The sequence below is a fragment of the Acartia tonsa genome, chromosome 6 (assembly GCF_053477335.1).
Source record: "Acartia tonsa isolate MP-2025a chromosome 6, ASM5347733v1, whole genome shotgun sequence".
In the NCBI taxonomy this organism is placed as follows: domain Eukaryota; kingdom Metazoa; phylum Arthropoda; class Copepoda; order Calanoida; family Acartiidae; genus Acartia; species Acartia tonsa.
Window position 1 is genome coordinate 22428290 of NC_137265.1, and position 24850 is coordinate 22453139.

General features: G+C 33.2%; 2 protein-coding genes across 3 annotated transcripts; one reads left to right on the forward strand and one right to left on the reverse strand.

The window, feature by feature from the left end:
• The first annotated feature begins 7116 nt into the window (after positions 1-7116).
• On the forward strand, positions 7117-11743 carry LOC145323016 (carbohydrate sulfotransferase 11-like). The gene is made up of 8 exons (XM_080165404.1): positions 7117-7201; positions 7564-7623; positions 8327-8371; positions 8572-8628; positions 9189-9293; positions 9525-9600; positions 11204-11307; positions 11719-11743. The coding sequence occupies exons 1-8, from the start codon at positions 7125-7127 to the stop codon at positions 11741-11743; spliced, it is 549 nt and encodes a 182-aa protein (XP_080021530.1). The 5' UTR covers positions 7117-7124.
• A 342-nt stretch (positions 11744-12085) lies between these two features.
• Positions 12086-24676, reverse strand: eIF3b (eukaryotic translation initiation factor 3 subunit b). 2 transcript variants are annotated; one of them, XM_080163899.1, is made up of 22 exons: positions 24522-24676; positions 24302-24385; positions 23894-23991; positions 22807-22904; positions 22246-22356; positions 21727-21779; positions 21463-21527; positions 21051-21114; positions 20134-20213; positions 19690-19756; positions 19265-19362; positions 18566-18728; positions 17382-17453; positions 16770-16895; positions 16344-16460; positions 15484-15588; positions 15028-15128; positions 14632-14736; positions 13904-14015; positions 13360-13491; positions 12976-13076; positions 12086-12485 (listed from the first exon to the last, which is right to left on the reverse strand). In XM_080163899.1, the coding sequence occupies exons 1-22, from the start codon at positions 24552-24554 to the stop codon at positions 12386-12388; spliced, it is 2085 nt and encodes a 694-aa protein (XP_080020025.1). In that variant the 5' UTR covers positions 24555-24676; the 3' UTR covers positions 12086-12385. The 2 variants fall into 2 exon arrangements, with proteins under 2 accessions (XP_080020025.1, XP_080020026.1); XM_080163900.1 differs by lacking the exons at positions 12086-12485; positions 12976-13076; positions 13360-13491; positions 13904-14015 and adding an exon at positions 14419-14461.
• Positions 24677-24850: the final 174 nt, after the last annotated feature.

A 24850-nucleotide genomic window follows, 5' to 3' on the forward strand; every position in this document is an offset into this window, starting at 1 on the left:
AAATAAATAATTCAAAACATTCTTTTTAGACTTTCTTTTTGATTAATACCTATGTTGAATTTGTTTTAAAAATTTCGTTGCTTGGTTTTTAAGAAAGAACATATAAATATTCAAATTTTGGGAATATTAATTTGCCACTAAAAGTAATATAATTATAATTTGTCTTTCTGTAGCGACTGGTATAGTTTTCCTTAAAAGTGGAGCTTCATATAGGTCCAGTTAAGGTTGATAATAGAATTGGAGGAGGGTGGCTACAACCCCCCCAAGAGAAATTACCCCTGTAAAAAGATACCACCCACCCCTTGAAACATAATATTTTGGTGTAAAATTTTTGAAGTTTGAAATCGATTGGTCAATGATATAGTAACAACAAGACCGTTATTCACGGACGGGCTGATCCTAAATGTAGAAAACCTTCGCTTTTAAAAAGGATCTACGTGTATTAAGAAAGTATCGCTATATTAATAATTAATGGAATATAAATGAGTAAACTGGTAGCCTGAGTTACTAATAACAACGCATTTATAAAAATACAAACAATAAAAATGCATTCCAATAACAAATATTTAACTTATTTCTACCCTAAAAATTAAGCATAAAATTATATTACTTTACTTATATTATTAGTAAATGATCTTAAACAAAGCTGAAATTGCTAAATTTTTAATAGCGGTTGCGCTCCTAGAATCTAGGACCTCCGTATTCTAAGAAAATAGCCTAAACCCCAAGACATATCTAAAAAATAATTAGACTAAAACCATCCAGGGACCTATGTAAAGCTTCCATAGAATACTTAATTAATCGGTTCAGTAAATATTGAAATCTTAAGCTTAAGTAAAACCTTATTATTTTATATAATAGGAGATATATACAATAATATCTTATAATAGTTCCCACCTAAAAACTGTTTCTGTTAATTCAATATTTGGATGAAAAGTTTAGCAGCTCTCAATTTAATTTTGTAAAATGGTGCAAGAATATTAATCTATATGATACCAGAGAGAGGGGACAATGGGTTGTTTATTACACTATAGTTCCCAAACTTTTATAAATACGTTTTCTTATTCGTTGGCTGAACAACTTTGGGACTTCAGTAAATTTTTATTGGTTGATCTATTTAGTTGTGTGTTCAATCGTTTCAACCACTAATATTTTAATCTACAGAAAGAGTAATTTATGCATCATCATTTTATCGGTCATTGTCTTATCCCTTTAGATCCCTAATATGATACTATAGTTGTGGGTAAAAACTTTATTTTATGATGGAACTAGGCAATTGTTTTTAAAAGCAGCCAAAGGCACCATCAGCCGTGCGGCTTACAGAAGCCTCCCCATTAGCAGCAAGGCTTTGTAAACCACCCACTAAGCCTCACTGTCCGATGCGTGGCTTAATCAGCCATTCAGTAAGCCATAGTAACCCAATTTCAAATCAGCCACTGTCAGCCGCAGCAAAACACTGTGACAGCTACCATCACCCATCAAATTTAAATTCGGCCACCCTTAGCCTCATCGATGTAAGCCTCCCACAGCCGCAGCCTCCCAAAATTAATGCCACCTTCCCCTAGCCGCATCACCGTTTAAATGACAGAATTCATTAGAATTTGTAATGCTTTTCAAGACCCAATTTTATGTTTATTTTTAGAAAAATATAAGCAAATAGACTGAAGGATTTTAATCTTATTTTTACTTTTTTAGGGTTATTCATCTGTATTATTTTTTTCTATATTCTTTCTCCTATACTGTCTTGACCTAATTTCCGGATAATCTAGCTCACTTATTTATCACTTTAGACCTGGCTGAAATATATTAATAAAGTTAGAAAAAAAGACCGCAGTTCTTAAAATCTAGGAATATTTTTGTGTTTCTCTGCTAAAGTAGGATCAATCAAATTTTTGCAACAATATTTTTGACAAATTGAATGAGTTTTAATTGACGAAGCCCAATCTGTCCCACTGTGAGGAAGACGATTCCTATATGACGTCATATAAAAGGGAAGGGGGGGGAAAGAAAATCTCTTAAAAAGAGATGGGAGAAAAGGGAATCGTCTTCCTCACAGTGAGACAGATTGGGCTTCGTCGTTTTAATTAAGTAGCCTACATTTATCGGTGGAAAATTAAATATTAGTAGCTGCACCCTGCACTGCTGCATCTAGGGTCTTGTATTCGAAAGTTGGAAATACATAAAAAAAAACCTGAAACCAACCAAAGGGTTATTAAACTCAAAATAAAGATGGTATACCTTAAACCATCACATTGCCTATGTGAATCTTCCCTAATATGGAAAACTCAATCGGTTCAGTAGTTATCGGTATCTTAAGTTATAAAGATACCTATTTATCTCCTAGAAGTGTCTACATAAATATATTATTATATAAAGTAGTAAGCTTTTTTGTTTGTAGCGAAGGATCTTGCTAATCGCTGACCCTATATGGTTCTCCTTTACATTGAAGCTTCCTATAGGTCCTGAGGTGGTTTTAGGCTATTTTATTTTATAGATAAAGTCTGGGTATGGTGTTAGGCTATTTTTCTGCACTTATTTATCTTTTAGAATAGAGCCTCTAGATGCTAGGGGCGCAGCCGCTTGTTCATATATAATATACTATGACCATGCCAATATAATAAGATACAGAGAATATTTGGTTTATCTTTCAGTTTAGTTTCTCTCATTGTGCTAGAAGGATATATACAATTATTAATTTTCATCATAGTGAACCATGAGTGGAAGCATTTTTTTAGGGTGGAGGAGTAAAGCTCTTTTGGTTGAATATCTTTTTTTTTGATGGGGGGAGGGGGGTGGGTGTAAATCATATTTTTTTCTAAAAATAGGTAAAATATAAATACCTCAAGTGGAAAACATTCATTAATTTAAATTAATATCATATCTGCAATCTTATGTTATTATCTAAAACATCACAAGACATATGTATAAATATATAACCACCAGTTATTTTAGGATTATTTTGCATAGAATTATCTGGTTATTTATATTATATTTATTCCTTCTGATTGACGGGAGAAGATTAGATATAAATTAATATACTCAACTTCACACTAGAAGAAATAAAGAAATAAGAAATAAAGGTTATATCCTATTATATAAAGTAGTAAGCTTTTTTTGTCTGTAGCGAAGGATCTCGCTAACCGTTGAACCGAAATTGGTCTTCTTTACAGAGTAGCTTCTTATAGACCCAAGGAAGATTTTAACTATTTTGGGGAAGGGTGTGTCCACCATCCTAAGATAAATCACCCCTAGAAAATCCCCCCCCCCCAAAAAAAAAGGAAATCTCGATGGGATGAGTAGTTATTGAAATCCTAAGCTTCAGTCGAAAAAAAATTCACTACTTTGTATAATAGGATATGTAATTTAGCTGCCGTTGAAGATGGGTAAACTTAACCTACATACTTTTACTATTGAAGCTGTAAAATTGAAAATAAAATAAGCTATGTGTTTTAGTTGCCTTACATGGGTATCATTTACTGGTCAGTTCGTTAATTCAGTAGGCGGGTTGGGTCGTGATAAAGGAAGTGGATGGGGTTTTGGCCAGCTACATGTTTATTAGTTTAACTTTATTAAAGTAAATGATAATCTGGTAATAATAAATCCATTTAAACTAAAGTGATAATGTTTCAGAATAAATTACATAAAATGTTGTTGAATACAATACTTGTGCTTTTTATCAGCCCTATTCATTCTTTTCACATTAAGGTAAAACATTTTACAGTATTAATATTAGCTGGACAAAAAACGGTTGTGAACCATACTGAAAAATCATATATCATATTTTGTTTTAGATAATTTCCACGAAATATAAATAACTTTTTATTTAATTATCTTTATAAAACTATCTACAATACGATTTTATATAATGAAAATAAAATGTATTACGTTCTTGTTTTGAAAAAAGAAAATATTATGGTAGCCAATTTACTAACTACATTTATGTTATTTTATATTACTTTTAAATGAAATTAATTGTATAAAATTCAAGAAGTTTAATGTCATTTTGATACAAATATTTTAATTGTTTTCGTGTTTTTGTTTTCTTTTTAATTGTGCTGATAGATTTATCAATAATAAATTTATCATGCTTTACATTTTACAATAAATTAAAACCAAATTAATTTTCTACATTTTTAATAATTAATGGCAGCTTGACAAAAACAAAAAGTTTGACTTTAAATTTTACTTCTGGTCATTATTTTTTTACTTTATTTAATAGAATGGATGTAGAATATAAATAGACATTATGAAAAGGAAATTTTTTTTGTAAATTTAGGTTGCTATTTCCTCTGTAATTCATTGGTCAATTCGTTAATCCACTAAGAGGGGATTGGTATGGGTAAAGTGAGGGGATTGGCGAGATCGTTATTATGTATTAGAAAACATGATAATCTGGTGTAAGATCCAAGTAGTAACAAATCCATTAAATTCACCAATATATTGGAACCAAATATTTTCTAAATTTTAATAATTAATGGCAGCTTGACAAAAACAAAGTGTTTGAACATAAATTATCATTAATTTTTTACTTTATTTGATAGCGGAGCTTTCTATTCTTATTGTAGTAGTATTTTATGCCATCATATAAGATATGATCACTCAAATAGGAAAGATAGTATCACCCTTTTTTTAAAATAAGAACCTTGCATGTAAAGTATAATAACATTTCCTTATAGCTTCGAACCCGATCAATAGCTTCTCAGTCATACTACAAAATTATATATATATAGCATCTCATATATTACAGACAATTTTACACGAATATTTGAATAAAAATCATATGATTAAAAGCAATTTGTTTGTCCGCGGAAACCTGTCTCTATAATACGATGCGAAAAAAATATTTTGTGCCAATCTAAAAGCGCAACAACTCTATGAAAATTATCTGAGATGGATTATTTTTTTTAAATAGGGTCGCTGCTCGCTTGCTCGCTGGTGAGGCAAAATCATTTTTGTAAAAAATCCTCCAAAATCGCATAAAAATTTACAAAAATCAAATATAATCATAAAAGGGTAATCAACATAAGATTTTGTCTATTTTTTTTTGTAGATGTTTTACAAAAACAATTTTGCCTCACCAGCGAGCAGCGACCCTAATTTCAAAAAAAGAATCCACCTCTGAATAATCTTATATATATTCAAAACGTGTTTTTTTCTTTTTTGATATCTTAAATGAAATCACAATTTTCACAGTTTTAAGTATTCTAACTTTTACCAATTATTAGTTAGATTATCGAATTACAGTTCTGTCACTCGATATTTGTTAATTTTTGCTTATTTGACAGCCTAATTTGCTATGCTTCGCTATTATGAAAGTTGCCAACCTTGTTTAGGAATGGAATTCTGTTCAAAAGGATCGCATAGAAGGAATAAATCAAGTTTGTAATCAAATAATCACAAATAGTTCAAATCCCAAGGTAAATATTTTTTATGTAACTTTAGAAAGATTTCCTTATCAATAAAATATCTGTAAATTAGGGTTGGGCTGGATATTTTTTTGGCCGGATACCGGATATCCGGCTGATTTCAAATTCCGGATATCCGGTATCCGGCCAACGCCGGTATCCGGCAAATATCCGGTTATCCGGCCAAATTACCGAATATCCGGCCAAATTACAACATATTAAAGTATCAAAAAAGGATATAGTCCCTTTCGTTGCAACGCACCTTAAGGGGCGATTCGTTGTATTTTTAAAATTGCTTTTAATAGGTTATTTTAGGTTAGGTTAGATTATATTTGGTTAGGTGATTGCCCCGCAGGGTTGGGCAATTGGCCCCGCAAGGTTAGAGTCCCCCGCGAGAGGCTAGAAATAGGAGGAAAGCTACTGTCAAAATACGAATAATCGCTCCTTAAGGGGCGTTGTCACGAAAGGGACTATACCCACAAAACAAATTCCTTCATAAACTGGTGTTTTATATTATACTAGCGGCTGCGTCCCTAGTATCTAGGGATATTATAAGGGACATGAAAGTGAAGAAAAATAACTTAAAACCTTATAACGACTTTTTTTTATAAAAATTAAACAGCCTAAAACCACACTGGGACCTATAAGAAGCTTCACTCTAAAGGAGAACCATATCGGTTCAGCGGTTAGCAAGATCCTTCGCTACAGACAAAAAAGCTTACTAATTTATATAATAGGATAAAATTAAGGTTAAAACTTAAAATTTAAGTAACTATGAAATGATCTTTCTTCTTAGCAAATAAATCTAATTAACTATTGCTCAATCTGTAATATCAACCCCTAACGGTTGGAGGATGGGCGGGGAGGTGGCGTTGAATGCCTGCCCCCCCCCCCTCTGTTTTTTTCTATTCCATTTTCTGTGTATAAAAGGTAAAGGGCTATAACTGAGTGACTTTCAAAATATGGGTATGACACATAACTGAGAGTTGAAATTTTTTTAATACCTCCTTCCTGGCGGGCACAGGATGCCAGCAAATCTGGTAAGGTCATTCAGGTAAAAAGTAAAAATATTTTTTTTACTTAAACAAAGCATTTCATGTTATCTAATACTAAAATACCCTATACTGCTGCCACCGCCAAAATTTATGTTTTGAGATTTCTAATGTAAAATTTACATAAGGATAAACATATTCAGAACAAATTGTTCTTCTAGCTTCAATAATATAAAAAATTACAGCCATTTAAGATTTTAAAAACCAGAGATTTTTGTTGTAAAATATAAAAGATTATGTTGCCGGATATCCGGCCGGATAGTTTCAATATCCGGTATCCGGCCGGATATTGAAAATGGCCGGATATCCGGCCCAACCCTACTGTAAATGTTTGGAAACGGAGGCGCTTAACGTTTGGTTTTTTACTCTCCTTGTCATGGATCTTCAACCAACAAAAGAGCCAAGGGGATGTCTATATAGAATAAGAAAACCCTTTAAAATTACAAATCTAAGGGGGCTTGTTTTAATGTATGCTGATACATCTACCCCCTGATAAAAAATTATATCACTTTTTTTGTCTGTATTACTTCCCCCCTATTTTGTTTTAAGAATAATGACAACATTTTCAGGTGCGCTTCGCGCAACACTCCTGCAAAAACCTGTGCAAGTTACTTTTAGGAAACATAATTTTTAGTATTCAATTATATTTTTAAAGGTTAAAGAGGTGATGAGCAACTTCTTGGTTGATCCTACTAAAACATTTGGAATTTGCTTCAATCATAAAGTTGCTTCCACTTCTATTAGGTAATGTTTAGACATTTAACAAGAATTATAACATTTATAAGTAGCGAAGCACGAAAGTTTATGTTTTTAATGTGAAATTTTTATACAATGAATGACAGGCTGACGGACCAAGTCAATCATGTGACAGTTGCTCATTTGTACAGGAATTTTCACAGAAAAAAGTTTCAGTTGCCTAGTTTGATGGTAGACGAAAAAATCGAATTACTGAGTAGTCTCGCTACTAAATATCAAGTTAGACAAGCATCATTATGCGAATTTAGATTTAGACTAAAACATCTATAAACTATCAATAGATCTATTGGCATGTAACGAAGCCAAGAACCAATTAAATCTTTGAATTTTATCAAAATACTTTTTTTCAGTGAGATATTTGCAGAGTTGTATAACATAACCAATATGATTCCAGAAAATGATTTTTACAGGTTACTCTTTTATGAACTTAAAATTTAAATGTAAAAAATGTAATAACATTATTAGATCTTTTCAGAAAAATATCATGGCAGGTTTTTTTCCTCCGGAGGGAAGATATTAGGGTTTGCAATCCGTATACAAATCCGGTATCCAGAATCCGCCCAATTTTGGAATCCAAAATCTGTTTTTTAATAGCAGATTCGAATTCTTAATTGAAAGGCTAAAATTAGCGTCTTAAGTTTTTTCTTTCAACTCCCCCTTTTTGAAGGCAAAGAATATCATCATTATATATATTATCTTTTAAAATATGGTTCGATTCTCGTAAGTGAATTATAGAGAACAACAAGAACATTATTTTTAGGACATATGTAGCACAAAATTTTCCTTTTAAAATATTGCTAGAATCCGGTATCCGAATCCGGGGGAATCCTCCATTTTTTTGACGGTTTCTTGTAAGAAAACGAATCCGGTCCAAAAATTTGACGAATTGCCATCCCTAGAAGATATACTTACTAGAAATATAGAATAGCAACATGGAGCAATTAATAAAATTGAAAAAGTTTTCCTCTCATTCGTTTTTGTACAAGGTACCTTGTGTATTAATATTTTTTCCCTATTTTTTGAAGCATTGCTGTGGTATTTCTATGAATTTAAGAACAATTTGGGTCGGCCGTTTGGCTGATATAATTAAATCAAACATATTTTTTATTTTAGATTGCAAAAGTATGTTAACCCAAAGAACTTTGAAGAATTCATAAAGTAAGATTTTTATTATCGTTAAATTGTTTCGCCAGGTATAATGACATTTAATTTATAGGAATTGCCTGCTTGTTAGTCCTTATGTATTATTTTGGTCTCTAATCTTCTTGTAAAGTTGTGTTTAAAAAAATGTCTATTTATTTCATAGATGTTCCCAAGTTTTTATAAGTATAATGTTTATCAGTTTTGTATAATTGTAGGTTAAAGAAGTTTACAATTGTTAGGCATCCTATAGAGCGGCTTTACTCCGCATACAGGTATTACAATAGTAATTATCGCATCGTATAATAGAAAGTTTTCCGCGGTTATTAAAATGAAAAATTATAAGATTAAAACCAGTTTTGATTTTTCTTAACATTCGTGAAAAAATGTCTGTAATGCGATGCTATACATGATTTTTCAGAATGGCTGAAAATCGGTTCTATTCAAGCGGAATAATTGGTTTCGAAGCCATACTGGAAAAAAGGTTCTTAAAATCTATAGAAAAACTGACAGTTTCAATTCAACTAAAAATAGACCAATATAAATTATCGAAAATATCTTATCATACATAATTATTTTCTTTATTTATAACAATAAGAGCATGCGTAGTTAGGTTTTTTAAAGAAAATTTCCATAAAATGTCTTAATACTAAATATTCCAGTTTGGCTTTGAAACCGATCAATATCTGCTGGAATAGAAACGGCTCTAAGCCATACCTACTGAAAAAACTTGTGTCGTTTCTTATTATAGACAATTTTCTACGAATAATAAAATAAGAATTTTAGAATTATTACCAGTTTTGTTGGTCGCGATATAATTATTTCTATATTTAAGGGATAAGATCAAGAAAGAAAGTGATTCTTATGCGAGAAAAAGATTTTATCTCGAACAAAAGAGATTGGGTAAATCCAGCAATCCAAGTTTTGAAGATTTTGCTAGGTTTGTTCTTGATACAATTTTATACTTTAAAAAATCCTCCCATACTTTCACATCAGGGGCTGTGATTTAGCCAATAAATTCAATTTGAAATTGCCGAAAATTAAATATGTTGTTGGCGTAAACCTTGTGTTTTATGTAACTGAAGGGAAGTGGAGTGGGGAAAGAAGGGAAATTTTCTTTTGTCTGAATAGCATTGCCTAGTCTCTGTGTTTATTGATTTATAATATTAAGATTTGTATTGAGCCAGAAATACTCAGAGATGGATTCACACTGGCGCCCATATGCATACAACTGCAACCCTTGCCAGGTAAATCAAGAGATGGATTCTCACTGGTGCCCATATGCATACAACTGCAACCCTTGCCAGGTAAATCAAGAGATGGATTCTCACTGGTGCCCATATGCATACAACTGCAACCCTTGCCAGGTAAATCAAGAGATGGATTCTCACTGGCGCCCATATGCATACAACTGCAACCCTTGCCAGGTAAATCAAGAGATGGATTCTCACTGGTGCCCATATGCATACAACTGCAACCCTTGCCAGGTAAATCAAGAGATGGATTCACACTGGTGCCCATATGCATACAACTGCAACCCTTGCCAGGTAAATCAAGAGATGGATTCTCACTGGTGCCCATATGCATACAACTGCAACCCTTGCCAGGTAAATCAAAAGATGGATTCACACTGGCGCCCATATTTATACAACTGCAACCCTTGCCAGGTAAATAAAGAGATGGATTCACACTGACGCCCATATTTATACAACTGCTACCCTTGCCAGGTAAATAAAGAGATGGATTCACACTGACGCCCATATTTATACAACTGCAACCCTTGCCAGGTAAATCAAGAACCCACAACCGTGGGTCAACATGTAACGCATCCGCTTGTCATCGAGGAGGTGAAAAGTTCGAATCTCTCCTCGACACCGCGTCATAACAAAAGATGTTAATATTGTTCCTACTGCTGCTATAAAAGTGCGCGACATAAATAGTTGAAGAAGGGGGAATGCCTTTGTCCATGCGGAACTCATTACCATACGCGGTTAGGACATCCAGACAAAGGTCGTGCAATCAAATATTTGGTTGTCAGATGGACGTTTGGCAATATAACCATTTACATCATTAAGCAAGGTTTGGTTCAGAAGATATACCAGTATTAGACTATAAAAGTTGGAAAGATTTTTAATCAATATAATAGATTTGAAATCTGCATAAAATTTTAAGGATTTTTTTATAAAATTCGTTTTTTATATAATTCTTTATTTAAAGGCGCAAATGCAAATTAAGTTAAATAATTTTAAGATCTGTGATTGGTGGATTGAAAACTATCTGCGCTCTGATTGGAGAAGCTTAAGTGACGTACATCATTCAACCAATTAGAGCGTAGGTAGTTTCCAATCCAGCTATCCTATTGGTCAAAATTTATTAACTTAAATCGTATTTGCGCCTATAAATAAAGAATTATATAAAAAACGAATTTTATAAAAAATCCTTAAAATTTTATGCAGATTTCAAATCTATTATATTGATTAAAAATCTTTCCAACTTTTATAGTCTAACCAGTATATATCATATGGTATCCCGTCTCCAAAGGCTATCCGGGGCAACTACGTCCAACATTAGCGACACTAGATTATAGTTCTATTAACCTGGGAACGAACACCTATCGAGTAGCTTTGCTAACAAAACAATTGAGATTAAAGTTACTGATTGTACCAGTGGATATAGAATATAATTTAAGCTTGCTAATAAGGACATAATTTATTAGTCAGTTCGTTCATCCAGTAGAAGACTAAGGGAAGGGGTAAATGGGGATAACGTTATTTTAGTCAGCTGCGAGCATTATTTATCCGAACACATGAAAATCTGGTGCAATATCCATAATTCTAACCCCTATTTCAGGTAGACTATGACGGAATCTTGAAATTGGAAACATTGAATCAGGATTGGCAGTGGCTCCAACAACAAACTAATGTTAGCCTGCCTTTAAAACATTTAAATAAAAGGTAATGTTATCTTTTTTAAAGTTATGTCCACTGCCCAGGGATAAGGGGGATAATGATATTAGACTGTAAATTATATTAGAATTAAACGATAATAAGTTACATTATAGGTTAACTCAATTCAGAGTACAATAATGAATTTAGATTTGTTGGTTCAAAACCAATAATTTTTATCGGCAGAAGGGGCATATTTGTTAATCATCAATGGGAATGCGCACCAATTTATTGTCCATTGTCTTATTCCTAAATAGTCGTTAATCCAAGATAAGAAGTTATTTGAGACGTAATGTGTATGTACGCGTCTTAGAAGTCTACTGCTATCTATTTATTACACTAAAAAGACATACCTATCTAACGACTTTTTACAGTCACATTGAATTTCATTTACGCTTTTAAAGAAATGTTTATTTTCAGAAAAACGGGTCTAATTAAGTCCTAGTCAATTTTAAGAAAATAATAGATTAAATAATATGCAAAACTACTAGCGGCTTTGCTCCTAACACCAAGGAGCTTTGTAATCGAAAGGGTCATGAAAGTAGAAAAAAAGATTAAAACCAAACTTAACTTAACATTTGTTAACGAAATCTTAAGCTACATGCAAAAAAACCTTATTGATTTATTTAATAGGATAACTATTAACTAATGATTAAAATATATTTTTAGGTCTACGAGTACGAAAAAAGAAGAAATAACTGAATTGCCATCTCAAATAAAACGGCAACTATTTAATAAATATAAATTAGACTTTTTAATATTTGGGTATCAATAAATAATTCAAACGTTATCATCCAAATTTATTTCTTTCAGTAAAAATTACAAATAGATAACAAATTCGGGAAGATTGGACTTTACTTTTTGTCTAACATTATTTACTTAATAAATAAGATTATTATAGCTGTTAAATAAATAAGTAATATTAAACAAAAAATATAATCCAAGATTGCAATTTTATCTTAAGTATAAAATTGACTGCAATCGGAGAATAAACAAAGACCAGGCTAACAAAATCAGCTGTTAACTGTTCTTGGTAGATTTTCTCTAGATGATGACTACTTGTCAGCTGATCAATTTGGCGGATTTTCTAATCCTCGTCGATGTTGGTTGACTCCTCCTTGACCAAGAACTCGACGACCTCCTCCTCCATCTCGCTGACGTTGATATTGTCAGAATCAACTCCATTCCTAGAAAGGAGAGGATAATTAAATATGTTTAAATATACGTTGATAAAGGGACTAATAATGAACTAAACACTAGCGCAAAGTCCAATTTAACAACCAGCTTGTGGTTTTCCTCAATGAGCAAACGAGCACTGAATCCACATTCCACATCCATTATTTTTAAAAAGATTGATGTAATTAGTGGATTTTTTTCCTATGCCTACCACAGCAGGGTGAATTAATTGTACGGGGCTTACTAGAGCTAATCCTAACCTTAAGTAAAAAACAAGAAACTCCAATTCCGCCACACTTATTAATTTTTAAGGAATACGCCATGACTTAATTCAGCATGTCCTAACTGAATGTGAAATTAGATGCATGTTTTGGGCCAAGACATTCTCCATACTACATGGCAACCAAGTAAATCCTGCTTTTCTAAAGGACTAACGTATAAATTGGTTGGGTTATTAAGTAGCTCCGCTACTACTTAATAATGTAAATAGTTGAGTGTTACCTGAGAGAAATTCTAAGTTGACGCATAGCCTCGTATTTAGCCTCCATGTTCTTTCTGTATTCCAGGAACTTGTCCATCTGTTCTTTCCTCTTGTCCATAAGCTTAATAAAACATTAGATTGTAACAAAAACAACAAATATTGCATTAAATAGAAAAGGAAAACTTTGGAGGAGGAAACCTCCACCTTAATTAGTAAAAATATCTGCCTAGCTAATAGAAAAAAGACCTATTAAATTTTTATAATGAAAAAGTAGATGATCACCCCCCCCCCCTCCCCCTTCAATAAAATGTCATTCGTTTCATTAAACGTTGAAGGAAAATAAATGGACTTTGATTGATTAAGAAATGGGAAAATAGATATAATTTCTTTATGTTAAAACTAACCTCCTTGCTGGCCTTGTTGAGCCTCTGTCTGTCCTTGAGGCTGAAGGTGTCGCTGTACTTCTTTAAGTTCTTCTTGATCTCCTTGATCTGCGCATGGCTCAGCAGGGTTGGAGGACGTGGTCTCCAGGTCAACTAGAATGACCATAAGTTAGGACTTAGGAGGAAGGTATTCAAGTAACCAGGAATTTGGTACGTGTAAGAAAAGTGAAAAGTATTTAGGAGTGTTGTATATTCTGCACAAGATTAATTTTTCCCCAAGCAGTAAAAAAATTAATCCCCCCCCCCCACCCCTAATTTTTCCACTTAAGAGGTGGAAAAAATGTTCTAAGTACTCTTTATCTTCTACATTTTCCCCTTCGTATTTGTCTAGTTTTATTTCAGTAGGTACTCTTTCTTTTTCCATTTCCCTTTCACATATTTTATTCCACTCCCCCTTCCTGACTCTTTTGTTCCTAATTTTAGCAAGAACGAGAGCAAGAAGCTTTGTATTTTGTAATAATGATGTCAAGATTTTTTGGTAGAACTGAAATGAATAGGTACTTACAGAACAGTATTTGTCAATGGTAACTCTCTTCAGAAGTTTGCCTTGGAAACTCCAGATCCAGTAAGCATTGTCGTTCTTATGTGCCCACCAGGAGAGACCAGTAACACAATATCTTAATAAATAATAGAATTTGTAAATATTATTATTATTCTTATGTACCCACCAGGAGAGACAGTAACACATTATCTTAATAAATAATAGAATTAGTATATATTATTATTATTCTTATATACCCACCAGGAGAGACAGTAACACAATATCTTAATAAATAATAGAATTAGTAAATATTATTATTATTCTTATGTACCCACTAGGAGAGACAGTAACACAATATCTTAATAAATAATAGATATAGTATATATTATTATTATTCTTATGTACCCACCAGGAGAGACCAGTAACACAATATCTTAATAAATAATAGAATTAGTAAATATTATTATTATTCTTATGTACCCAACAGGAGAGACAGTAACACAATATCTTAGTAAATTATAGAATTAGTAAATATTATCATTATTCTAATGTGCCCACCATGAGAGACCAGTAACACAATATCTTAATAAATAATAGAATTAGTAAATACGTATTATTATTCTTATGTGCCCACCAAGAGAGACTAGTTTTTTATCATATCGACAGCATTCCGCGGATAGTATGACTGAGAAGTTAGAACCAGTTCTAATCCAGCGAATATCAATCCGTTTTGATCGAAGCAATAATGTTACCTTCCAGTAGGGTCCCACAAGACTTCATTGCACATGAAATGTTCTCCATTGCCCATGGAAGTGAAGTCATATGTGTCAATAAACTCCAGAACTCCGTTCATAGACCTAAACAAGGATGACATCATTCATAAACACAAAAAAATCATGGATGGAAATACGTACAAATTAATTCAAAAGATGTGAAGTAGTTATAAATCTAAAATAAATAACTAAACCTTTCACATTCAGATTTTATTATATGTCTTAATATCTATATTTTGTATCATGACTGAAAGACCGACGGACCAAGTCAATTATATACTGAATGCTAATTGGAATAGGTAATTTTCACAAAAAAGCAGTCTATTTAAAAAAAATAGCAACATATTAAAAAAGATCAGAAATGCTATTTAATACCTTAGTCCAGCAAGTACAACAAATTGACCAGTAGGACACCAGAAAATATGGTTGGCAGATTTTCTCTCGTATTTTTTCAACAGATTAGGAGTTTGGCCTTCCTAAATATAAAATACATTTTTACATCAACATATTTATGAGCATGCTTGTCATAAAAAGGAAAAAATACAAGATAATTTTTGTTACGTACCTTATAAAAATAATTGCCCCATCTGTAGTTTGAACAACATTAGAAGCTTGTATCAACAAACAAAATTCGATTAAAGCCCCCAAAGTTTTTCAGCCAAAGAACATTTCAAAAATTTCAGAAATCCTAGGTATTCATTAACATTTATAATATTAGAAATGAATGCAGAAAAAAATTGCCTATTTTGTAACACGAACATTTTTAATATGCAAAACTTATTTTCAGATGCAATAGCCATCCCTCTATTCATGGGACAAATATGAGCTCACCTTAATTCCATAGAAAGAGACATTAAGAGTTTGAGATTCTCCGTGGATGATGGCAAACTTGTTTCCTACAGGCTCCCAGGAGAATGCATGCACAGACTCTTTGATCTAAACAAATTTAAAATCATTAAATTCTGAAATGTTTTTAATTTCTAATAGTGTGAAAATTAATTGAAGCCTGTGACGTTTTTACGGTGAATAATCAACAAATATCAAAGTAAGCCTTTTTCATACCCAGTTTCATCTTTTCTAGTTGTGAAATGCAGGGGTGTATATTGTGCACAAGATTTATTTTTTTCCTCGGCTACAAATTTTTTTATTTCCCCCCCCCCCCCTAGTTTTTTCTCACCAAGTAGGGGGAAAAATGGAAAAATATTTAAGGAACTCTATATTTTATTTATTTTATCCCTCCTACCACACATTTTTTTTGTTTTTTTTAACCAAGAAGGGGGGTGGGGGGAAATGGACAAAATGTTTTCAGTTTTCTTTATTTCCCCCCTCCCCTGAGCAGGGGATCCCATGTAGATTATACACCCCTGTTTTTTAGAGAGAGAATTAAATAACCTCCCTTAATCAACTAAATTGGGCGTTTTAAAATATCTATGCATTACTTCGATATAGCAGATTTTTATGTACTCTATATAAAGCGATGCTCGCAGCTGGCTAAAATAACAATGCCCCCAATCAAACCCCTTTACCCCATCTCCTCCTATTTTAAAGTAGAGAAAGGAGGAAAAAATAGTTTAAAAAAACCACGGGACCTAAAAGAAGCTTAATTGTGAAGAAGAGCCGTATCGGTTCAGCAGTTGGCGCGATCTTAACCTAAACGGAAATGATGTAACTTTTATAGCAGGATAACTTACCTCAACGCTGTCTACAGGAACCTGTTTTTCCATCATGTGAAAGATTTCAAAGTTATAGTACATGCCAGCATATTTGACATCTCTGTCATCTTTCAACATCTTCTTGTATCTGTCAACCTAAATATTATCAGGAGATCTCATAACACGATAATTTCATTAATAGTGGCGAAGCTACACCTTGACTTACAAATTACGTTTGTCCGTACGGTTTAAAGAAAACGTAATTTTCTCCTCTCATTTAGATACAAATCTTAATATTAATACTTATCTGTATAAAATAAACCAGTTCCAAAAAGCGACTACTATGGTTTTAACAGGTTATAAACCAATCTAATGGAATATTCCTAACGTTTTCCAGATCAAGTTACCATGAATTAAGAAACCTATTATCTTCTTCAAATGCGATAAAAGGAAAACCGCCATTACCTTGACACACAGGAATCCTCCCGAGTTTTGCCAGTGCATCTTACAGTCAGCAACGTTGAACAAATTCTTGACACGGATCTCATTACGACTGGGTATTTCTATCAGGACAACACGAGCTGGTACATCCTGAAAAGGGGTATTTCCATTAAGAGATTCAATCAAAGTTGTTTATTTTATGATAAACTACTTCTTCTATGAAGACTGGTAAGTTAAACTTCGGTACTTACTGACTAAAATATAATATTTCTTTGGCATTTGAAAAAAGGACCATACCACGTTATATTAAAGACGTTAAAATTGCACCTTGTCTACTGCTTCTATGTCTGGCATGTACGAGACAGGAGAATGCTCTAGCCCGCAAACAGGCAAAAGTAATTGTTGACAGTTGGGACTTTCATACAATGTTAATGCAATCAAAGAGTAGGTTGCCTTGGATGTTACTTATTTCCTTGGGTGTCAATGGGCGTTAGAGTTCTTTAACCCAATACACGCAGATGATGCCCTGTGATTAAAATTGAAGGAGAATCCCAACCCAATAACGTAATTATCCAATGCAATTACAATTTTTTAGTGGTTAACATTTTGAAACATAATACTTGTTGAAATTGTTACCTTATCCTCAGCAACCCAATAGGCGAGAATATTTTCTTTTGGTGACCAGGTAAAATCTCGCATACCAGGAACCTAAATTCAAATATCTATACATTTATTATCAGGTAATGTTGTTGTTAAGGGGGGGGGAAGTTTGTACACTTATAGGAAATAAAAATTCAGTACCAAAGTTTGGGAGGGTCGTATGGGCTTGTTTTTAAAGTTATCAACCTAATTCTTTTTGTAGGCTCTCTTATATGACTTGATATACACGGAAAACTTTGAAAATTGAATTTTGGGACTTTCCCTCTAGGGGCTAGTGGGGCAAAAGACCCCCCGAAACACTAAAATTTTAAGTTATGAGCTTATTTTTAAAGATATCGAGCTAATTTTTTAAATGGAACCTTTTATTACATAGATGAGTTGATTAGCCACCCCATATTTCATTTTTGCACTTTACTTCTAGGGGCTTTTGGAGTAAAACAACCCCCCCAAATACAAAATTTATAAGTTTTGAGCTTACATGCCCCTAGAGGTAAGGTGCAAAAATGAAATATGGGATGGCTAATCAACTCATTTATGCAATAAAAGCTTCCATTTAAAAAAATCAGCTCGATATCTTTAAAAATAAGCTCATAACTTAAAATTTTAGTGTTTTGGGGGGTCTTTTGCACCACTAGCCCCTAGAGGGAAAGTCCCAAAATTCAATTTTCAAAGTTTTCCGTGTATATCAAGTCATATAAGAGAGCCTACAAAAAGAATTAGGTTGATAACTTTAAAAACAAGCCCATACGACCCTCCCAAACTTTGGTACTGAATTTTTATTTCCTATAAGTGTACAAACTTCCCCCCCCCCCTTGTTATGTATAGAGACGAGAAACAATTGAAAAAAAGACTTCATTTAAGCAAGGATAGGAAAAGGGTTATATTATCTAACTAATTTAGTAGATACATTAATATAGATTCAACCATTCCCCCCCCCCCCCCCTGTAATCTAGTGCGATTTAATCCCAAAAACAACTATTTTGACTAACGCTGTATAAAGTGCCTGATGTATTTTTCTAAGTGTAAATAATAATTATGAATGTTCCTTAACTTAAGACTATTATTTTTTTTAATCGTTAAAAAGTAGGCGAATAATAGGTTTACTTGAATTTTGAGGATAACATTTTACTGAGGACATTATCTAAGAAAGGAAAACATACCTTAATACTCTTCTTATCTAAAAGACCAAAGCTAGGAGTTTCATAAACAGCCAGGGTGCCATCCTTGCTCATACGAGCAAAGTATTTGTCATCATGGGACCACTTGAAGGAGGGGATGGAGGGAGGGTTCTCTGCGAAGAAGGATCTTTTCTTTTCACCGGTTCTTAAAAAAAAATAATCATTAAATAGGCACAGATGATATTCGTTGACATTTGTTGCTCTTAAGCACTGATAATTTAAGCATATATAATTAAAAATAAGGGGGGTGGTAATTTAACCTAATGCCTTACTCGTGCGGTGGGTCATAATCTCGCGATGCCTTAACCCTGCGGGGCTACCAAGTATCCAATTTATATGACCTAACCTATCCTTGAGTAATAAACAAAAAAATACAACCCCTCGCCATTATTTTCAATTTATTAAAAAAAAGTGGAATGGTTATCACTAGTACTTAACAAGTTCAAGTTGCTTTGTGTGAAAGCGTCGTATTTTTTATAAGTATTATGACAAAAATGACGATGCTTTAGGACGGATAATTGCAATGTTTGTTAGGTACTATTATGAGAACTGACTTAGTATCTCAAATAAAGACGGCTTTGTGTTCTACTTAAATCGTTAAAGATGTGCTAAAGATGACTTCTAAGCTATCTGAAAATATAACAGACAGACAGACACATCTAAGCTACAAATAAAACTTACTTGGTATCCCAAATAATGATGGCCAAGGGCTCCTCGGCATTCATCAGACGAGGACTGAAGGTGACAACATAATTCTCACAGGGAGAAAAGTCGATAAACTAAAATAAAAAGATTAATATTAATAGATAAATAGAATCATTAAAATTTTCTGGGTGCATTAGAACTTCACCGACCCACACGAAAGGATTCCATACATTAACTACAGCCAACCCGAAAATTTGTGGTAGCCAAACCAATGCATGAAGCCAAATAACAACTTACTGTATAAAATCTAATCGTAGCCAACTTAACCTAATCTGGCTCATCTAAATGCTATAGCTATATATAAGGTGAAAAGGATGCAAACCCATGCCAATTATGACAAAAAGAAAAATATTCATAAAAATGGCAGCAACCATTGAATTTATATACTCTGTGAGTCTTACCTCTACGCCAATATGAGAAAGCCTTCCCATTCTTTCAAAGCCTCTGCCTCCCCAAAGAGCAATACCCCTAAAAAAGTAGATAAGAATTAGTTATTTTATTCCAAGCTGCTTGCAGGGGTGTATATTATGCACAAGATTAATTTTTCCCCTGCAAAATTTATTTATCCCCCAACCCTAGTTTTTTTTCTCCAGAAAATGGAAAATAGTTATTTCTCGCATCGTATTAAAAACAGCTTTCCGCGGATATAGTGTACAATTATAAGATTAAAACCAGTTTTTTTTTTAGAATTCTCTCAATTTTTATTTTTGTCGATTGTGTTAAAAAAATTAAATTCATCGTCTATCGTTATTAAATTTTTTATTCCATTTCATTGAATAAAGTAAAGACGTACCTACTTAAATACCTTCTCAAAAATAGGCTCGAACAATAATTTGATAACTTACTTATTGTGACAAGTAGCCAGATATGTGCCCTGAGGTGACCACCTCTCATAGGTCTCTGTCCATTTCTCTCTGGTTTCAACCTAAAGATGGTAATACAAAATTATTGATCAAGGCTGTCTTATTCCCACGAATGGGCGACGTCGGCAACTGTTATCAAGCATAAATACTAGGGTTTGGCAATCTGTCCAATTTTTGGACCGAATTTGGATTCTTTAAAAATCCGACCAAAAACGAACGAATTAATCTGTGGATTCCAGATTCTAGCAATATTTTTAATTATTTTTAAAGATAAATTAAGGGATTAAATTTTATCGGGTACCTACTGGGAAGAATCTAAAGCTGCGTTTTTTTTTTACCTAACTTTGTTAAAAATTGAAATACGTATTTGGACCACAAAAACTCAAGACGCTAATTGTAGCCTAACAATTAACAATCCGAATCCGCTATTAAAATAACGAATTGCGGATTCGGGATTAAAAAATTGGACGTATTCTGTATTCCGATTCGGATTGCCAACCCTAATAAATATAGTAACGTCAAGTGTTGCACGTAATAGTTATTTCTTGCATCGTATTATAAACGGCTTTCCGCGGATATAGAATGTACAATTATAAGATTAAAACTATTTTTTTTTGCCCCGAGGTGCAGAAGGCACCGGCTAAAAAAAACTGGTTTTAATCTTATGATTGTACATTTTTATATTCGTAAAAAGCTGGATATAATACGATGCTAGACATAGTTTTTTCGTATGGATGAGAACCGGTTCCTATCCACCGGATTCGAATGAATACGAGAATAGTTATTTCTCGTATCGAATTATAAACGGCTTTCCGCGGATATATAATGTACAATTATAAGATTAAAACTAGTTAAATATAGCTATATAAAAAAAAGAATTATGTCAAATAATGGTTTACCGTAGTAGGTTCTGGTAAGGTGTTGGAAAAGACAGAAACTCTGTTACCTCCATCGTGGATAACACTAAAAATACGGAAATTCTTAGTGCTATTAAAATTAGTTTGTCAAGCCATATCATCTGTAGATCTTCGCTTAATGGAAATTAATGTCCTTGTTTAGTATAAATCATATCACATTTTATTGAAGGGCTGGGGAGTTTTTTTTTCTTAGGACCATATATCTAATTAGGGTGACGACACCCCCACACTCCTTTAAGACTTAAAACCTGCTCTGGAATAATAAATAAAACTTTTGTCTAAAAATTGTGGAACGATTGACACGGGAGTTTACGAGATCTTGGCCTAGCGGACATTCATATAGACAAAAAGACATCCTGTTACTGTAGTACAATAATGTAAGGCATATATATACCTGTATTGATCAATTGAATCAGGGTCAAGCAGCCAATCACGGAGGTTTCCATTGTCCTCAACGGGCTAAATATAACAAAATCACTTTAACGTTTACATAAAAATTTGGTAAGTAGCATGGATTTCAATAGGAAATGAAATTCAAGGAAAATACATGATTTTAAGGTGAAAAAAGAAAGAGAAGAGATTAAGTTTTAAGTGTTGTAGGTACCAAAAAAAATTTATGCCGCTTCGCGCTATAACTTAATATTTTCAAAAGTCTTACCCTTGGTACGGGCTCTTCCCAATCTTCGGAGATGTTTTCAAACTTCTCGAAATCTAAAATGGAGACACTGATAAGACGACCAAAAAAATATCTTAACTTTTTACTAGAACATAATTAAAATCTATGCAACAAATCCACCACTAATGACAACAACAGATAGGGATCGGATCATCTAACGATGGCGGATTCACACGAAACGGATTCAAGATGATAAATCCCGGGATAAATCATATTTACACGGATTTTAGCCACCTATAATATTGATAGGCATATCAAATAAAAAATGGATTTATTATTTCCTGGATCTTACACACACAACAGATTTTCAATTTCTTTAATAGTAAAGCTTTATCGGGCTAAAATAACTATATTACCAGACCCCCACCTCCTCTTTACCCCAATTCCTCCTCTCCCCTACTAAATAACAGTGGAAATAGCACTAACACATGACGATAATTTTTCCTTTGTCGTAATATCCACGTATGTTCTACATCCATTTTATTATAAAAAATAATCTACCTGAGAAAAGATTGACCAGGAAGGTGTGAGATCTGTCCAGCTTGTAGTTGTTCATGGACAGAACTGCCTGCTCCGCTGATGTGGAATTGGCAAACTCAAGGAAGATGTAGCCTAGAATTTTAGAGCATGTTAGTTTAGTTGCATCGCTTAGAGAATGCTTACAGAATAACCTGCAGAATCTTTATTACCATCCTTATATATATAAGTAAAAAGATGTATTGTGTGTCTGTCTGTAGTAAAGTATCTCTGTAATCGCTGAACTGATAGAATTCTCCTTTACAATGAAGCTTTTCATAGGTCCTAGGAAGGTTTATAACTATTTTGGGGTTTGGTACCAACATCCTCCCAAGAGAAATAGCTCTGGAAAAAATCACCTGACCCCCCAAAAAATGTTTTTTTTTAAATTTTTATTATAACTACAATTGAAAGTTGGAAGGGGAGGGGGGTCGACTTCCCCCCCACCCCTCACCTCAAGTGACCCTAAAGGCATCTAGGGGCGTAGCCGCTAGTAATATAGTTTTAACTTTAACAATGTTCAAAACGAAAATGATGTAAACTTACCCTTTGTCTTTCCTTCTTCATCAAGAGGATAATGTTCATTGGTCAACTTTCCGAACTTAGAGAAAGCTTTTCTGATAACGTTCTTCAGCTTCTCAAGTCTAAAAATGTATAAATCATTAGTTTTTATGATTGTAACGAGTCATTTGTTTTAACTACTTTAAATGACCTACGTTACAATAATAACTTTAACTTTCATGGTTTGCTAGCTTGGTGTGTATGTATGTAGCCTTGATTCTCTGAGGTTAGGATTCAGATGCACGAGGAGATTTGAGGTGAGAATCCTTTGGCCAATCCTAGGTTGGTAAGCTTCGCGCACAGCTGAGTGTATTCTATGTTACATTACAAGCTGACCCGCGATTCTCGTGGAAGCTACTCAATTATTACATCACCCTGGCCTAGAGTTTTGGCAGGTGTTCCATATTAAGCCACCCTAATTAATGGCACTCTCATATGAATGAGGAGCATGGACGAGGGAAAGCACGATTACAGTTGCTTGATAGGTAGGATCCTAACTTCCTACAAACCTCCCTCCTTACAACCTAAGGGCATCTCAGGAAAGGTTGCGTGATTATATTCTGACAAATTGCAACAGCATTTGTCATATCTATGAGGGGACTTGAACTTGGATTTTCCCAACCACAGCGTAGTGCGCTAACCACTACTCTATGGGACACCCTTGCTAGCTTGATAATATTTGATCTGGTGCAATATATGCGAAAAAATTGCTGAAATATGTTATTTAAAAAAAGCTGAGAAACTTAAAGGCTACTAGCATCCAAACAGATAATCGTATATGCAATTCAAGCAAAGTCACAACGTACGTTGTTCAAATCAGTTTTGCAAAGTAAAACACTCTTAAAATATATCCCGCATAATTTGCGCTGCAAGTTGACTTTGCATTATTGAATATTTTGCTAATTCAGATTTTATCTAGTATTTATTCTTTTTTAAGTTATATTTCAATTTGTGCGGGCATAATGTAGTTGGAAAAGTCTTATCTCTACTGGGTAAGATATTATCTCTATTTAATTTCCTCAACCTTGAACAATAACGAGGTATCTACAAAATCTCGCTATCCTTAACTCACCTGTCAGTGCCAACTGCGGGAACTCCATCCACAACAATGACGGAGTCGACACCATCTGTGGCACGGGGACGAGTCTTCAATACATCACCCATCAATTCCTAAAATAATATCTAATTTTATTTAACCATTTGGCGATTTTAAAAATATTTTTATTTAAAATCTAACATTACATAAAGTAATTATTTTAAATCTATTAAATTGCTAAATTAAAAACACAGCTGGTAAAAAGCTGTAAAAATTCGATAAAATATTCCCTCCCAAGTTTTGTTTTTAGAAAAGGTTAACAATAGGTTCTAACCTCAAAAGGTTTATTTATAGATTAGTTTAACGTTATGTTCACCTTCACATTATGTTAATAAATTATACCAAATATAAAAATAACAAACTGGGCTGGGAGAAATGTGTTACCTCGTCTGTGATGTCATCGACATAACCTTCGGGATCTTCGAAACTTGGAGGCTCTCCATATTCAATGGGAATATCATCCTCATCCTAAATTATAAAAGATGCATTCGATCATCACAAAAATATAATTCAAGAATTGATAGGTACCTATTTACAAAACTTTAATGTAAAACTTGTATGCTTAAAGTTAATGATATACATATATAAGAATATATTTCAATACCTGAAATTCTTCTGGATTCTTTTTCTTAGCCATTTTTACTGTGCTAGTCTGTTTATTCTCTGAAAAAAAAATATGATAAATTCATGCATGAATATTCAATTATTGATGTCCTATCGTATTTAAAAGTTAGGTTTTATTTGTATGCCGATTAATATTAAATTTTGAACCGATTGAGTTTTCAATTTTGTTGGAAGCTTTGTATAGGTACATAATTTTTAATTTTACACTCTTGGGATGGTTTTTCTATGATCCCTTGAAATACGGTGATCCTTGATACTAGTAATGAAAAAACTGTTAAAAATATGCTTATTTAACTCAATAACATAATT

Bases quoted from the DNA above. Each gene is read 5' to 3' on its own strand.
- LOC145323016 (XM_080165404.1), top strand. From the start codon at position 7,125: ATGAGCAACTTCTTGGTTGATCCTACTAAAACATTTGGAATTTGCTTC. The intron at 7,624-8,326 runs GTTACTCTTTTA...TTTTTATTTTAG, and splicing joins CCAGAAAATGATTTTTACAG to ATTGCAAAAGTATGTTAACC. The intron at 8,372-8,571 runs GTAAGATTTTTA...GTATAATTGTAG, and splicing joins AACTTTGAAGAATTCATAAA to GTTAAAGAAGTTTACAATTG.
- eIF3b (XM_080163899.1), bottom strand. From the start codon at position 24,554: ATGGCTAAGAAAAAGAATCCAGAAGAATTTCAG. The intron at 21,528-21,726 runs GTAAGACTTTTG...TGTTATATTTAG, and splicing joins GGGAAGAGCCCGTACCAAGG to CCCGTTGAGGACAATGGAAA. The intron at 14,016-14,631 runs GTAACATTATTG...TTATTTATTAAG, and splicing joins TTGTGGGACCCTACTGGAAG to ATATTGTGTTACTGGTCTCT.